The 16,995-nt window shown below is 50.4% G+C and overlaps 2 protein-coding genes across 2 annotated transcripts in view; both read right to left on the bottom strand.

Moving 5' to 3' along the window:
* The window catches only part of EPM2AIP1 (EPM2A interacting protein 1), an 835,019-nt gene that overhangs the window by 661,174 nt on the left and 156,850 nt on the right, over window positions 1–16,995 (bottom strand). The gene's annotated exons all lie outside the window — the stretch shown is intronic.
* TRANK1 (tetratricopeptide repeat and ankyrin repeat containing 1) overlaps window positions 1–16,995 on the bottom strand; it is a 117,509-nt gene that overhangs the window by 16,977 nt on the left and 83,537 nt on the right. The window contains exons 15-19 of the mRNA XM_066350754.1: window positions 14,094–14,293; window positions 13,221–13,358; window positions 8,489–8,635; window positions 6,946–7,102; window positions 3,591–3,679 (exon numbers count right to left, since the gene is read on the bottom strand). Coding sequence (XP_066206851.1) covers window positions 3,591–3,679; window positions 6,946–7,102; window positions 8,489–8,635; window positions 13,221–13,358; window positions 14,094–14,293 — 731 coding nt within the window. The remainder of the gene's footprint in view (window positions 1–3,590; window positions 3,680–6,945; window positions 7,103–8,488; window positions 8,636–13,220; window positions 13,359–14,093; window positions 14,294–16,995) is intronic.

The raw sequence follows: 16,995 nt of genomic DNA, 5'->3' as shown, positions 1-16,995 counted from the left end.
TTTCCCCACAACATTAAGTAAGTGTTGGCCCCAGCTCAGTGGTCGGCAAACTCATTAGTCAACAGAGCCAAATATCAACAGTACAACGATTGAAATTTCTTTTGAAAGCCAATTTTTTTTTTTTTTTGCATTTTTCTGAAGCTGGAAACGGGCAGCCAGACAGACTCCCGCATGCGCCCGACCGGGATCCACCCAGCATGCCCACCAGGGGGCGATGCTCTGCCCCTCCAGGGCGTCGCTCTGTTGCGACCAGAGCCATTCTAGCGCCTGAGGCAAAGGCCACAGAGCCATCCTCAGCGCCCGGGCCATCTTTGCTCCAATGGAGCCTTGGCTGCGGGAGGGGAAGAGAGAGACAGAGAAGAAGGAGAGGGGGAGGGGTGGAGAAGCAGATGGGCGCTTCTCCTGTGTGCCCTGGCCAGGAATCGAACCTGGGTCTCCTGCACACCAGGCCGACGCTCTACCGCTGAGCCAACCGGCCAGGGCCGAAAGCCAAATTTTTTAAACTTAAACTACATAGGTAGGTACATTGTTATTAACTTAATTAGGGTACTCCTAAGCTGGCCTTTGAGCCACACTCAAGGGGCCAAGAGCCGCATGTGGCTCGCGAGGCGCGGTTTGTCAACCACTGCCCTAGCTTAATAGGAACCTGTTGAATGAATGAATCTCAAGCGGTTTCTATTTGTATAGTGGTTCTGAAACATTCACTGACATGCAGCCAAAACCTAAATAAACCACCTGAGCCCTGAAGTCCTTCAGCGGAGTCAAAATAAAGTCAGGTGGGAAAGCTTTTTTAACATTCTCATCTGTGCTGGCTACCCTAACAAGATTTTAGATGCAAACATTCAAAAGGCATTTTGAAAATGGTCAAGAATTGGAAATCCATGGGCATCACGTGTGGACAACACTGACCATGTTCTGCCAGAATATAGGTGGTCCTCAGATGACGGCAGTCTCGACATACAACGTTTCAAGTTTACGACACTCATCCCATAAAAACCTTTAAAAATGGAGTCGTGACTGTGTTGGCTTACGACATTAGTGTGGTGCTTACAGACCACGTGGGCGAACTAGTTGGGTTGCGTGTGGCAGAAGAATGCACAGTATTCTTTTTCTGTGGCTTAGTTGTGGTTTTATGTTCTAGACTATGATTTTACAACTGTGTTAGGATAGGTAAGTGACTTAGACTAGGGTGTGTTTCGACTTACACCAAAATTCAGGTTAGGTCACTGTCATAGGAATGGAACTGAGTCAGAACCCAAGAACTCACTGTAAACGGAAAGACATTATACAGTTTTCCAATTCACAGCCATACCTGCTGCCTATATTACCCAGCCCTTCTCTCCCTGTCCCCCTTTAAAGAAAAAAAAATCTTGGTTTTATAACAATAGCCAGGCATTCAATATCTCTCTGCAGTTATACAAGGATGGGCAGTGAATCAAGTTTGGGGGCTGTGTCAGCTGCTGCAGCTAAATACTACATATTTATGGCAATACTTCCCCGACACGCCCAACAGTGCAAATCTGTTTTCCCACCCCTTCAAAGTGATTCAAGGGCGGCCACGCCCGTTCCTTCTCCCTGCATCTGTCCACGCCCCTTTCCCGAATAACCCTGCGACTTCTCCCACCAGAACGCCTGCCTATTCCCCGCCCTTTCTGATCTGAGCTGTGACTGGCGTGGCCAGCAGGGCAGAGCGGAAGCAGCCCTGGGCCAGGTCCAAGGCCAGCCATCCAGAGGCCTCTGCTTCTGCTGCCCTCTTTGAAGGCTGCTCGGGCACCATGTGAACCAGTGAAGGGCGTGTGATCCAGGAACCCCATGCACTCCATCACCTGAGCCGAGCACCAGCCAACCCCCAGAGGCCGCCTGTCGCCAGCTAGCAGCTGCGCTCAGACACGTGCGACCCCCCGCAGGGACTAGAACCACTCTGCTGGGTCAGCGTGGCCGACCCACAGGACTGCGAGTCACAGAGCTCATCTGTTTTAAGCCACTAAGTTTTGGGCTTGTTTGTTATGCAGAAAAAAGTGAACCCCCAGTATGAGTTACTTACTGTAGACTTAAAACCATTTTCCCTGCCCTGGAGACAAAATGCTCCTAAGAGCTGGGGAGAAGAAAACACCTGGAACTCCTGCTCCAGGCCGTCAGAGGGAAGACGCCTCCAGCAGTGGCTTCCGCTAGGTTCTGACCTGCGTTTCCACCGCCCCCGCCACTTCCCAGGACCTTCCCTCGGGTCCAGCTCTGAGGAATTCCAGTGAAAAGAGGGTCGTTAAAGCGGCAGGACAAGCTCTTCAGAGAAATCTCTGTCTCAGGACGTTTGTTCAGGAGAAGCCTGAGAAACTGCAGGCGCTGTTCTGGTAACGTCTGCGGAGCCGGACCGGAGCCTCACATGAGCCCGGAGGATCACGGGAAAGGCAACCGGAGCTCTGCCCAGAGCTCAGCGCCGGGCGCTCTCAGGGAGCACGGCCCGCGCCCGCCCGCTCGGGCACTCCGGGTCAAAGCTAAGGGAAGCATGCCCGTGCCTGTGGTGGCCGACACCGCTGGGCAGTGGCCCACAGCACCCCCTGCTCCCTCCCTTGCTTGATGGCAGAACCAGCCTCCTATCAAAGGCCCTGACTGCAGACGGGACTGCTCTCCCAGACGCCCTTACAGCCAGGCATGGGCCTGTGGCCAAGCAGTGACCAGTGAGATGTAAGGAGAAATCCACCGGGGACCTCATGATGAAAAAGAGACACCCCTCTACCCCCGAGAGGAAAGTGCCTGCCCTTCCTTCCTGCTTGGGACGCTGATGAGGGAAACGAGGAGGTTGACACGGCCACAGCCATTGTGCGACCAGGAGGGGGACGTCTCTGCCACGCTGCGGATGACCCAGGGAGGGAAACGGAACAAGACAGGGCCCACGTTGACCTTGTTGAGCTGCAGGTGTTTGGGACCTGCAGGTGCAGGCAGCATGAACAGCACAGCATAGCAGACACCCGAGACCCTGTGACAGGCAGGAACAATGACGGTGGGGGAAGGGGTGGGGCTCTTCTGGCTGGTTTCTATATTTCGGGAGGGTATCAGTGATAACACTTCTCAGAAGGAGGCTGTTCAGGCTCCCTAAGATGGCTTGTCAGATCAGTCTAGAGAAAAAGCTTAACCTATACTCACCAAACTCAAATTGGCAGTAAAGTCTATCTCTGATCAACTTAAACATACACACACACACACACACACACACACACACACACACGAACCAATCTGTTACAGTTTTAAAATGCCAAATGATTACAGCAAAAGCTCTAACGCAAGAACACAGGAGAGAAAGAAAATAACGACAAGTGCTCCTCTGTGGGGCAAAAACCTTGTTTTTGCATCCCGCACATGCTGGCACTTGGCCAAAATGAGGGTTGCCATGGTTGCACTGGGGAAGGAGCACAACAGGGAACTGTCCGCATCACGGGGTGACCTGATGTTTCTGAGAAAGCACCAAAGTGCCACAGGCACCACGACCCTCGCCCTGTCCTGGGGGAAGAGACAGTGGGAGACCTGACCTGCCTGAGAGGCCTGACCCCCCCCCCCCCCCCGGCCCCTGGTCCGGCCCCTGGTCGACCTCTTACCTTCCAGCACTGGTGTTTAGCATAGTACTCTCCTTGTGCGATCCACTCCTCAGGGGTTGAGGTTTTAACAAACATGCTATCGTCAAGGTCTACAATGAAAATGAAAAGTTAAATTGCTTCTCTGGGCATTTGTTCACTTAGACCTGTTGTTATGGGATGAATTTCGTACCCCCATCTCACTCTCTGGAAATTTAAATGTTGCAGCTTTAATTCCCCCAGTACCTCCGAACTGACTGTACTTGGGAAGAGGGCCTACACGAGGCTGTTCTGGAGGGCTCTGATCCCATCTGCCCGGGGTCCTTATAAGAAAAGGAGGTTAACACACAGAGAGAGATAATAGGGTCTCACAAAGAAGAAAGGCATCTGAAAGCCAGGGAGAGACCTCAGAAGAAGCCAAACTTGCTGATGGCTTGATCTTGCACTTCCAACCTTCAGAACTGTGAGAATATCCATTTCTGTCATGTAAGCCGCTTGGTCTTATTGTTATGGGAGCCCCAGCAAACGAATACACCTGTGTTGTCTTTCGAACATTCATTTAAAGACATATTACGACTTACCAGGCCAAGTTGCTGTGGGTTTTAGAAGGGGGGTGTGGGGAGTGAGGAAAATGCTGTTTGGCTTTTGAACTTTGCTCTGCCTTCCTTTTCTAGGGCTTTGAATAAGAAGACAGGTAGCATTTTACTTTCTCCTGGGAAATCTAGAGCCATTTAGTTTTTAGCAAACTCAACATGTCAGGGCCTTTGCAAGGGAGAGGGTGACAGAATTTACAGTGTTTCCAAATGTGCAGACTGTGCCGTCATCACAGAGAGCACTCCGACACTCCCGCTGGTGGACACAGACGATGACAAGCACCTGCTGTCGGAGCCACCTGCTGTCCTCCCCAGCCTGCTGGTGACCATGTCGGCTCCCCCTCGGCCCCCTGAGCACCTCCAGCAGGGGGCCACACTCTCTGCGGGTCTGAGCCAGCTTCATCGGGCACCTGAAGGACAGTGACTACCAACCAGGACAACGCTGACAGCCGAGTCGGAGCCAAAGGGGTCAGAGAATCCCGGGACAATCGATACCAAGCGGGGAGCAAGACAGACGTGCCAGCTTTGTTTAGAAGGTGCAAAAACCACTAAGCCTCGCAGCCAGACCCCTCGCAGCCGGACCCCTCCCAGCGGGCCCTCTGCCACGCCCTTCAGCACTGCATGCAAAGACGATTTCTCAGTGTCTTGGTCTGACTCCTTGTGCACCGTTAGTGCCCTGGTGACACCTCGCCCCCACGGCCAGGCTCTGCAGCGTCTCTGCCGAGGGCTGGTCAGTCTGCCAGCACCGTGTAGGGACCCGAATCACAAAGTCACAGACACTCACCCAAGCTCCCTTGCACAGTGGGGACAGATGTTCTCAAAGACTCTGCCACGTGCAACTTATAACACGCATAAGAGCATCCTTTTTCTTGTACTCTGTATGCTACCAAAACGAAATAGATCGTAATCCTGTTTTCCTTTGGGATAGGCATTTTAAAGAATGATTTTGAACAGATTTGGAGAATCCAAGGTCTGAGGGGCACACAATGCGATGTGCAGATGATGTTTTAATGAATGAGCTTCACAACTGAAGCTGTACCTCCATCAATTCAATTTTAAAAATTGAAAGAAATGAGAGAGAGAGAGAGAGAGAGAGAGAGAGAGAGAGAGGGAGGGAGGATAAAAGGCATGCAGGAGAGATGAAGAATGACCACGGTAGACCAACCCACTCCTTTTCCTTTTAGTTGAGGAGGGGAGGGCGCAGGGAGAGACAGTGGGACCTGAGCACGGTCCTGTGGCCACACGGGCGGGCGGAGAGTTCCAACAAGAAGCTAGGTGACAGAGCCCAGTGTAGGGACCGCCAGAGGGAACGGGGAGGGAGCTGGAGAGCAGTGGAGGGCGGACGGATGGTGACGATGGGGGGACCTGACTCGGGGTGGTGAACACACAGTGCGGTGTTCAGATGCTGTGTCGTCGAGTTGTGCACCTGAAACCTGTGTGAGTTTATTAACCAATGTCACCCCAACAAAATCAATTTTAAAATAAGAAGCTAGGTTAACCCCAAGGCTTCAACTGTTCCCACTACCCCACACCAGTCAAGGCCCAAGGATAGAACCCATCGGAGCCGTTGGCTGGAACCAGAAATCGCCTCCCTAGAACTGGCTGAAACACGCTCAGGAAACCAGCAAACACCTGTGCAGCAGCCGAGCCTGCTTTCCCTGCCCTGCAGAAATCAACCAGGTCCTCTGGGGCCAACTCAACCGCCAGCCTGGTGGATTATTTCTCTCTTAGTTATCCTATCAGGAGAACTTCACTCCATTTTTTAATTAACTAGTCTTTATAAATTATAAAAACAATACATGACAATGTTTAAAAAGGGGAAGAGGGGCCTGCCCAGTTGGCTCAGTGGTAGAGCATCAGATCAGCATGTGGAAGTCCCAGGTTCGATTCCCAGCCAGGGCACACAGGAGAAGCGCCCATCTGCTTCTCCACCCCTCCCCCTCTCCTTCCTCTCTGTCTCTCTCTTCCCCTCCCGCAGCCAAGGCTCCACTGGAGCAAAGTTGGCCCGGGCGCTGGGGATGGCTCCTTGGCCTCCACCTCAGGTGCTAGAATGGCTCTGATTGCAGCAGAGCAACGCCCTAGCTGGGCAGAGCATCGCCCCCTAGTGGGCGTGCTGGGTGGATCCCAGTCAGGGCGCATATGGAAATCTGTCTCTACCTCCCCTCCTCTCACTAAAAAAATAAAAAATAAATAAATTTAAATAAAAAAAAAACCACTGCAAACAGCTCAGAAGGGTACAAAGGGGAAAGTGAAAGGAGCCCACAGCGCCTCGCCCACCAGTCCTGCCCGGCCCAGAGGAGCCGCTGTGCAGTTTCACACTGTGGGACACGTAGGTCATTTCCCGTTTCTTATCATTAAAACAGGGCTGTGATGAGCACTCTTGTTCTTGTATCTTTGAGATTTTACACCAGAACATCTCTAGGATAGGTGCCTAGAGTGGAATTACTGGGTCAAAAGGGACACTCACTCTTTATTGTAATAGACATTGCCAATCAGCTATCCAAAAGCCCAGAGCAATTTGTGTATTCCCAACAGCCTCTCTCCTCTAACCCTTGACCATGACCCTCACTATTGAAAGAAAAATAAAAGATCTTCCCTAAAGGAGTGAACCCTCCTGATCCCATTACAACCACCCTGTTCAGCACACCTCACCAATAAATATGAACTTGTTCCTCAGAAGACTAGAAAGACATTTCAGAAACTACGCCCTTTACACCTGACCCTAAGAACAGCCGGGAGCGGCACGCTGTCTGCCCCACAGCCAGAATATTCCAACGAGCTCTTACCTTTATTTTCATCCGTCTTCACAACCTGGACAAAATTTCTTCTGATGAAGTACTTGAAGGCAGGGGCGCGCTTCTCCGGGTTCTCGTCGAAGATCCAGAGGTTGACGCGCGCCCGGGTGATGGCTGTGTACAACTGCTTCAGCTCGCCGTTCAGGAGCTACGGGGGAGAGCGGGGACAGAGGCGGTGAGCCCTCCGCCCGGGGCCACCGCGTGGCACACTGCGGTGGGCTGACTCCGACTTCGGAGACATGAGGAAAGTAACTTATAGAGCAGTCCGGCACCAGCTGTGAAGACCCGAGGGGCTCGCTGTGGCCTGAGCGCAGACAGGCGGAGCTCCAGCAGGGCGTACACGTGGGTTCAGGACCACCCCTGGACCTGCTGGAATGCTATCTTTTGAAATAATGATAGATTCGTAGGAAGTGACAAAGGAACTTCCACTCAGCTTAGCCCAGCGGCTCTAACTGACGCAATCACTGTGACTTTGTTTTCAAAACTAAACCAGTCCTATGCTTCTATTATAACTATCGCTAGGACTAAATTACTCGTGACCGTCCCACCCCATGACTGAGCGCTGGGAAATACACGGTGATGATGACCTGGACAGAGGGACGGCCTACTTGACTGAACAATGCACATTGCAAGAAAACAATGGGTTTGTGGTTACCCAGAAGTCTGCCAAGCTTGGCTGTGACTTCGCTTCTGTTTCTGCTGAGCCTCCGGGGCGTTTGCAGAAATAACCAGATTAGCTGTGAGTCAGTTTGTATGAGACGTGAAACTGGGAGAAAGTTTCTCCTGAAGTTTTTGGTTTTGCTGGTTCCATTTCCAGTGATCCCACCCTCACTCTGAGTACCCATCATCCCTCTCCGTCAAGAACTCCATAGAGCTTTTGAGCTTTGGCCTCCTTCTCGGTGACACAGCTGGAATGTGAAAGGCAAGGACAGCCGGGTCCCTTAACAGTCAAGACTGCTGTCCCAAACCCCCCACTAGCTAACTGTAGTCCTGGACTTCCCTAAGGAGTTCCCATCGGCAACACCCACTGTTCCAAACACAGCTGAGTTCCCGAGGGGAACAGAAGGTACAACCCAACCTCCACCTTTTTCTTTTTTTAAGATTTTTATTTATTGATTTTATGGGGGCGGGGCAGGAGTGAGAAGTATCAACTCATAGTTGCCTCATTTTAGTTGTTTATTTTAGTTGTTCACTGATTGCTTGTCATATGTGCCTTGACCTGGCAAGCCCAGGGTTTCGAACTGGCAACCTCAGCATCCCAGGTCGACGTTTTATCCACTGCACCACCACAGGCCAGGCCCAACCTCCACTTTCAGACAGTGCCCCACCCATCAAGCCCAGCTCTCTGTTGAGACAAGGCAGCTTGCCAACACAGAGACCCCTGCCCCTCCCTCGCCCACCCTCCACTCCCCGGTGCTGACACACAGAAAAACAAGCCAGGGGCCAGCCTCCATCTTGCATCCCGTCTTCTCGCCCAAGGCTTGGTTGCTGGGCCCCCATCAAATGAGCCTGTGGACAAGCGGCAGAAAATCACCTTGTACATTTCGGGATTCACGGCGAGGGGCCGGCCCTGAGAGGAGCTGGGTCTCTCCAGGGGCACCGGAACCAGCGGCCCGTTGTCCTCCCTGGGGTCAGCCGATGATGGCGTAAATGAGGAGATGATCTTCCATTCCTTGTAAGCCTGAACAACAATGACAAATTAAAGACCAACAGAATATGCTTGTGAACTCTACACCGTTTCCCTGGGCCTCACGGTGAACTGAACCCCCCCACCCCCATTTCCTGGCCCAAAGGCCAGGCTTTCAGCCCCAGTGGTGAGGAGTGGGCCGTCCTACGGCCTCAGAGTGGTGGGACGGGACTCGGGTTACATAGGCAGGGGTCGGAGAAGCTTCCAGGAAACCCCTCCCACCCCAGACACTTGCTCGAGACAGCCGAGAAGCCAGGCTCGCGTGCCCACTTTCAGAAGAAAGGCTAACGGCCCCAGAAATCCTTGTTGAAAGAATTTCGACAAGCAGCTTAGAGAAAGGAACCCAGTGTCCTCACTCCTTTCCATGACATGTTCAAGAGATGCCACTTCGGGTCAGCTGCTAACATACATCCGGCAGAATTTTCTAGATACATTATTCAACCAAGGACGGGAAGACATCCCAGAGCTGTGGGCACGCTGCGTAAGGTGGCCTCAGGTCAGATGAAACAAACGTGCGTCTAAGCTCTCTCAGGCGTTAGTGGTGTGAGCTTGGACAAGCTGTCCGTCTCCTCCAGGTCTCACTTCTCCACTCTGGAAAATGAGGGTGATCGAACTACCCACGTTTGTTGGGAAAGTAAAAGGAAATCAATCAATGTCAAGTGCCTGATACTATGCCTGATAAATAGTTGGGTATTTTAACCCTTTTCTCCTTGATCCAAACTCAAGCCACAAAACCACGCTGACAGCGTAGACCTGGGCTGGGCAAATGGTTTCAGATAATAAATATTTTTTGGCTTTATGGGCCCTGCGGTCTCTCCTGTAACCACTCGACTCTGCTAACTGCAGTATAAACGCAGCCCTGGTCAGTGTGGAAATGGACAGGCGTGGGGTGTCCCAATAAAATGTAGTCTTCAAAACTAAAATAGAACTTAATATAATTTTCATGTGTCACAGAATATTACTTTCCTTTTTTTTTTTTAACCATTTTAAAATGGATGAACCATTCTTAGCCCACAGGCCATACAAATAGAGTCAGTGGGCTGGATGCGGGCCCTGGGGCCATGGAGAGGTGCTACCTGCTACCTCTGCATCTTTTCAAGGAGGATAAAAAGATGAGTGAAGACCATTCACTACCTCCTTGAAGTTACTCCATAACTTAAACTATATAAACGTGAGGTTAGATGCTTTAACTACCATCTATGAAATAAGAATGGTTATGCTAGTAACCAATTATAGAATTAATCACCAGGTTCTGAAAAGAAATGTGAATCGTGTAATCACTTAAGTAGCTGGAATTTAAAAAAAAAAAAAACAACCTTCAGGATATATGATGACCATCCTCTTTGTCAAGCCGTTTACACAACTGGATTGTTTGCCAAGGAAAGCAGGGCGAGACGTTAGCGTGTGACATTTGAAAGGACCTAGCAGACAGCACGAGGTGCCGACGGGCTGACCCAGGAAGGGCTGGGGAGGCACAATGTATTTTAGAACTGCTGAATGAGAAGAAAAGCTGCCTGCGCTGTTTCCCCGAATAAAACACCTTTGACTTTCAAGACAAAGCCTTTTGGAGTGAGTACGTGTATTTGTGCACAAAGACACAAGACTACAGGCCTCAGCACTTCCGGCGGTAAAACAAGAAGCACTTAAACCTTCCAGCTTCTTCTGCTGGGATTAATCACCGTGAAGGAATAAGGCTGACTTTCTACTGCAAGCCTGCCACGGGGCAGGACCCGCTCCACAGGTTAGTGAAGCAACCCCTAAAAGTGGCCGTTTTCCAAGTCCTTACTGTCCTATCTGCACGTGGAGTGTGAGGGAAAGGACTGCCCACCAGGGCAGACCGCAAATGGCAGGCACCCTTCCAAGTCCCCAGAGGAGGAGAGTCTGGGGTGGGGAGGGAGGTGACTGAGAGAATGAATGCCCCTCCCCCAAAATGAGGCAAAATCCAAAAAGAGAAGGACTTGGTTCCCTCCCCATCTCAGAAGATGGCCATGGTGACCTGTGGTTAAACAGGTAAGTGTAAACCCTCCATAGAGAATCATACACCAGGGCAATAAGAACCCCTCTGCAAGCCCTGGCCGGTTGGCTCAGCGGTAGAGCGTCGGCCTGGCGTGCGGGGGACCCGGGTTCGATTCCCGGCCAGGGCACATAGGAGAAGCACCCATTTGCTTCTCCACCCCCCCACTTCCTCTCTGTCTCTCTCTTCCCCTCCTGCAGCCAAGGCTCCATTGGAGCAAAGATGGCCTGGGCGCTGGGGATGGCTCCTTGGCCTCTGCCCCAGGCGCTAGAGTGGCTCTGGTCTCAGGAGAGCGACCCCCCGGAGGGGCAGAGCATCGCCCCCTGGTGGGCAGAGCATTGTCCCTGGTGGGCGTGCCGGGTGGATCCCGGTCGGGCGCATGCGGGAGTCTGTCTGTCTCTCCCCGTTTCCAGCTTCAGAAAAATACAAAAAAAAAAAAAAAAATGAACCCCTCTACACACATGCACACACGCACGCACGCACACACATACAAACGCATGCACACCCAAGTGACAGGTGCTGCAAAGAGAGTGAGTGCCTGCCAGAAACATGAACCCGGGCAGGGGGAGGAAGAAGAGGCTGGGGGCGGGGAGGAGCTCCCACAGCGCCCCCATCCCACACAGCAGTGATGACCCACAGTCACCCTGCAAGTCACCAGGGGAGCAGCCAGCCCACAGGCGACCGGGGACTTATGTGGTCCCTCGGCTCTGATTAAAGCACTTCCTCTCCTTTGCTGACTGGTGCTTTTGGGTCTGGAGGTTGTAAATGATCCTCTGAGGGTGTGTTCTGGAGCGGGGGTGCATCATTACCATGCCTGGTACCTTGGGAAGCACCACATCAGAGGTCTATTGGGTACACAGGAGGAAGTGGATGTTACCAAACGATTCAGTTAGTGATGCTTTTCATTTCGTGCAACTCGCCGAGCCACTGGTGGGGGAGCACGGGGTCAAGGTATCCCGCCCGGCCATTGCCATTTCCAGGGTCAAGGTGAGACAAGCACTGGGCTTTTCTTTCACAGAGGTGACCACAAGTTACAGATCCATAAGCCCAGCGCTCCTTGAGCTTCTTCCTGGCACAAGCATACAACTGGCACTTAATAAAGGACAGGAACAACAAAGTCTTACCCCTTCCTCTTTAGGAGAGCCTCGGTCCAACCATTGACCAATGGATGTATTATGAGAAAAAAAAGTTAGTCCTCAGAGATTAAAAATGGTTCCAGGGTTAATGAGAGTGCATCTGATTTTATTAGCAAAAAATAGAAAAGGAATGTACTTAAGGTGTGGCAATGGTATGCTCATTGTGGAAGGTTCTGGAGGCTGATTTGCATGCAAGGTTTTAGGAAGGGAGTACAGTGGAACTTAGAACTCAGAGCATCTGAGCTCATGTCCAGGCTCTGCCACCTGTTATCACTATCGGCAATTTAATTTCCATGACCCTCAGCCTTGTGTACAGAATGAGGGTAGTAAGATACATACAGTCTCAGAAGGTTGGTGGAGGAGACATGAGACAATGCATTCAAAAGGTATCTCCTAAACTGTAAAGCACCTATAGCGATATTAGCCATAGGTCTTATCAAGTCAATCATGACCTTTATTTTTTTTCAAAAATCACAAAAAAAATTAAAGATTCCATGTAAAGGGTCCATTCTGGAGCAGATTTTAAGGTGTCAAAGCTAACAGTGCTCCTGACCTGGCTAGGAAAACCAGCCCCTTCAAGCATGCACCATGTGCAGTGGGAAAGTCTGCAATAGGGACCAGGACACAGCCAGCTAAGTCCCCAAAGGAGACCCCTCAGCACAGTCCAAAGCCAGCCTGGGTCCCCACCAAAAGACAGTGGTGAAAAGAAATCAGTGGCTATAAAACCGAGGACAATGGTCTTGCGTTAGTGGCTCTACCTATAATGCACTGAGTTTGGGGAGAAAGACCATCAAGTCAAAGCAATAAGCTGGCACAGAAGTCACTGGGGGTCAGTCTGGGGACACTTTTGCTGCCATTGTCTGCATGGGTGGCAAGCAGTGGTGGTGAAGCCATGCCAGAGGGAGCTCCCAGGCAGGGCGGCTCTTCTCGTCCCCCGCATTACCTGATCCGGTGGTCAGGAAGCAAGCCTCATGGGTCTTTCCGGAGTTGTCTCTTTCTATGCACTGACCTTGCCCAGTTCTTTCCTCACTGGGTGGACACTGCTAACCTTGCCTTCATTTGTCAGGCTCTCCTTAGAGCTCACTCCAACTTGAGCATCCTTGGGAGTCAAGGATAACAGTAGCTAGTGAAAACCAGAGCTGGCACCTGGGTACCAGGCCTTTAGAAGAAGATGAACGAATACAAGAGAACAGGGAAGGGCAGGGCACGGGGAGAACCAGCCCATGACACACTGTGAAACGACAACCCACAGCCATGGTCAAGACCCACATCCAACACTCCAAGCCCCGCCCTGAATGGATGATGGTTCAGCACAGAAACAGGCACCTGGGACACACTCGTCTACGCAGCTCCCAATGCTCTTTCCTGCAGGGGAAGTTCAACTCGCACGGACACATGCGTCGTGGGCAAAGAAGTCAGCACAACGTACCTCAGAATCAGTGAAAAAGTTGTAAAGGAGGACGTCATCGAATTCTAAGCCCTTTGCTTCGTAAATTGTGAGCACAAGCGCTAACCCCAGCTCTTCTGGGATCTTCTCCTTCGCCATTTCATTGGCTACCAGGATGACCTAGAAAAAGAAAAGGGAGATAGGAGAGAAGACAAGCAAACATCATCTTCTACAAAGAGAAACCCGGTAAAGCTCAGTCCATTTCTATAAGAGACAGGTAATGTTATTAAAAGAGCAGCGGCCAGCTGGGACTTGGTCGGCCAGGCTGGTGGAAATATTAATAATAATTAGTCAGGCCCTGGCCGGTTGGCTCAGCGGTAGAGCGTCAGCCTGGCGTGCAGGGGACCCGGGTTCGATTCCCGGCCAGGGCACATAGGAGAAGCGCCCATTTGCTTCTCCATCCCCCCCCCCCCCTCCTTCCTCTCTGTCTCTCTCTTCCCCTCCCGCAGCCAAGGCTCCATTGGAGCAAAGATGGCCCGGGCGCTAGGGATGGCTCCTTAGCCTCTGCCCCAGGCGCTAGAGTGGCTCTGGTCGCAGCAGAGCGACGCCCGGAGGGGCAGAGCATCGCCCCCTGGTGGGCAGAGCGTTGCTCCTGGTGGGCGTGCCAGGTGGATCCCGGTCGGGCGCATGCGGGAGTCTGTCTGACTGTCTCTCCCCGTTTCCAGCTTCAGAAAAATACAAAAAAAAATAAATAATAATAATAATAATGATCAGTCACTCACTTGTCTCTGAAACACACCCATTCTGGGCGAAGGGCTATTGAATTCTACCTCGTACACTAAGTTAACCACTCAAACCTTTTTTTCAATTGCAAGCTGCCTTTTATTTCAAAACATACGATCCCAGGAAGCTCACCTGGTGGGCCCCAAATTCAATGGGCTGGGTTTTCCTCTTGTTCCCTCGTAGCAAAATTGCCAAGTCGCTTACACTACAGGACTCCAGGAAGGTTGGTTTGGGACCATCAAAGAGGCCAGAGTCCCTTGGAAGGCGATCAAAAGATTCTGGGAAATAGAACTGAAGTAAATCCACCACTCCTGATGCCAGATCGAGGATTCCTGGGATAAAACAGAAAATGCATGTCGGAGGTTAAACAATGTGACGACATGACTTGTTTTCCTGTGGGGGTATTTTTTGGGGGGGTTTAGTTTTGCTTGTTTGTTTTTCCTGAGAAGCAGTGTTGGCCCCTGATAGTATGTACAACTGCAAATCCATTTCCAGTTCTCGTTAGATTATCACTCTGGCCCTGAGCCGTATTTCTCCTGGTACAGTGGATGAAGGCAGAGATGTGCTGCTGTGCTAAGCAGGTTTTATGGGACCTCATTCCTGACTTATATTTGCGAAAATTACCTCGTAAAGAAGAGTCCAGGCCGAAATGTAATCCGAACAATTAGAGCTGTTAGAATGCTAACATAAGAGGTGAGTAGAGATGATAAGGAAACCAGACTCCTCCTGTCCCCTCTCGGTGGTGCTTAGAGCACTGGAGTCAGCGTTGCCATGGTAACAGCAGTGGCTAGATGTTAGCTGGGGCAGCAACCAAGGCCTCCACTGCCCTTTTCCACTAGGTTTATATCCGGCGGAGAAAAGGACGATACTGAGAAAATTTGTCAGAGCTGGAGAAAAGATTTTTCTAAAAGTGCTTTCTCCCTGGGTCTAAGCGCTGAAGTACCAGTGACACAGTGATGCTGACTCAATACTACCAGACAACAGGAACCTTCATAAAAAGCATCCCATTGTATCCTCACGACGGCCCGGTGAGAGAGACCAGACAATCCCGCTTTAACGAACGGGGACTCTGAGGTCCGAGAAGTCAGGAGACCCCTCCGGGTGACAGGGTTTGAAGCCGGGTTGAACACAGCTCACCCTGTCTCTCCACTCTTCTTAGGCACCAGGTGCCCTTCGCCTCACCCATAGACTACCACGCCTTTGGTGGATGGCCACGAAATGGGCAGACAGGCCCCCACTGCTCTCGCCAATAACAGCAAAGGGGAATTTTATTTTCTAATACTTACTAACAGTATACAGTTATAAAGAAAGCATGAACACCAGTGGAAACTGCTGAGTCTCAGAAAATCTGCTGTTTCTACGGTTCTCTCCCCATTCAGAGCTAGCAGAAGCCAGAAATTGACATTAACAGGAGAATCAGACAAGGGTGCGGAAGTGTGCACGGTGAGGAAACACTGGGATCCGCTTCAATCCCCTTCTAGGAAACAAGTAAGTAAATGTTATAGAAACATACATAAAGAATATGTATGTTCCATAAAACATATTCAATCCCCTTCTAGGAAATGAGGTAAGTAAATTTTCTAGAAACATACATAAAGAATATTCCTTTTTGTTCTGCCACAGAAAGGAATAAGGTATTAATACATGCCACCACAGTGCATGACCCTTGAAAATGTCAGGCTAAGTGAAAGAAATCAGACACAAAAGACCATACGTGGCATGATTCCATTAGTAGGCAATGTCCAGAGTAGGCAAATCCGAAAAGATAGAAGGCAGTTGAGTGGTTCCCAGGGCTGGAGGAAGGATGAGTACCTGCTAAGGGTCATGTGGTTTCTTTCTGGGGTGATGAAAGTGTTGTGGAATTAAGACAGTGGCAATGGTTGCACAACCACTGTAAACAGATTAAAAACCACTCAATTGTACACTGTAAACAGAATGTTATGCTATGTGAATCTCAGTTTAAAGAAAGAATAAAAGATGGAGGAAAACTATTCACTACACATAGTAGATATTTACTACATAATATGTGCGTGTGTATGATTAATGCATACAATATATAAAAAGGAGTAAAAACAGAAGGAAATGAAATGAAAGTTTAGTAGCGAATGGCCTTACAGGTAGCTAGTCATTTTTCTAAACATTTCATGTGTTTTCTAAAGTCTCTAAAATCTAGTGCATATTATTTGGCCTATTTTCTGGCTCTACACACAGAAACATATCCACGTGGTCCTGCCTCCATCCTAAGAGAGAGGGTAGAATATGGGAGTCATGTAGCAATGGTCCGAGGAGGTGCCGCTGAACCTGGGATACACATCGGAACGAGGAGCTCATTCCACTGCGAGGCCAGGTCCTCTTACTGGATGCAACAACAAAAAAGGGGGTGCCGCCCGAGCCCTTCCCTGAGGATAAAGAAACACGAGCTACATGTCTTGGTCACGCAGGCCCTACACTGTGCCAGGCAGGGTAGGAGCTCAATAAATGTTTCCTGACCGGAACAGGGAGGGACAAGGTCTCACATTTCCTACTGAGAGAGTAAAGTACTTTGTGACAACTCTTCCTCAACAACCGAGTCCCAGGCAGAAGACCACGGAAGAGCAAGAAGTTGAGCTGCTCAGACACAGCCTGAACCTATGGTTCACAGGCAACATCAGTGAGACCTTTGAGAACCCTGCAAATGGGGCTGAGTGGTGTGGTGTATGCTACACTCTGGGAGGCCACCTGGCCTTGGACCATCTCCTGAATCCTCGGCTAAAACAGATCAGAATTTTAAGCTAATTTTACAATGTGTGTGTGTGTATCTGAGTGAGTGTTTATGTGCATGCATGTGGGTGTATGAATGTGTATGTGTATATGTATATGTATATGTATGTATATATGTGTGGTATATATGTGTCTTCTCTTTCCACCAAACCAAAGCCTATTTGAAATGCATCTAGAAAAAGAGCATCTATCAAAATCCCATAATAAACATCACTTAAAATGATGAAATCTTAGGAACAGTCCCATTAACTTTAGAAATAACATGCAAATGCCT

Source organism: Saccopteryx leptura, chromosome 10 (assembly GCF_036850995.1).
Source record: "Saccopteryx leptura isolate mSacLep1 chromosome 10, mSacLep1_pri_phased_curated, whole genome shotgun sequence".
Classification (NCBI taxonomy): Eukaryota; Metazoa; Chordata; class Mammalia; order Chiroptera; family Emballonuridae; genus Saccopteryx; species Saccopteryx leptura.
The sequence above is the reverse complement of the archived record's forward strand: the minus strand, read 5'-3'. Positions and strand labels throughout refer to the sequence as shown.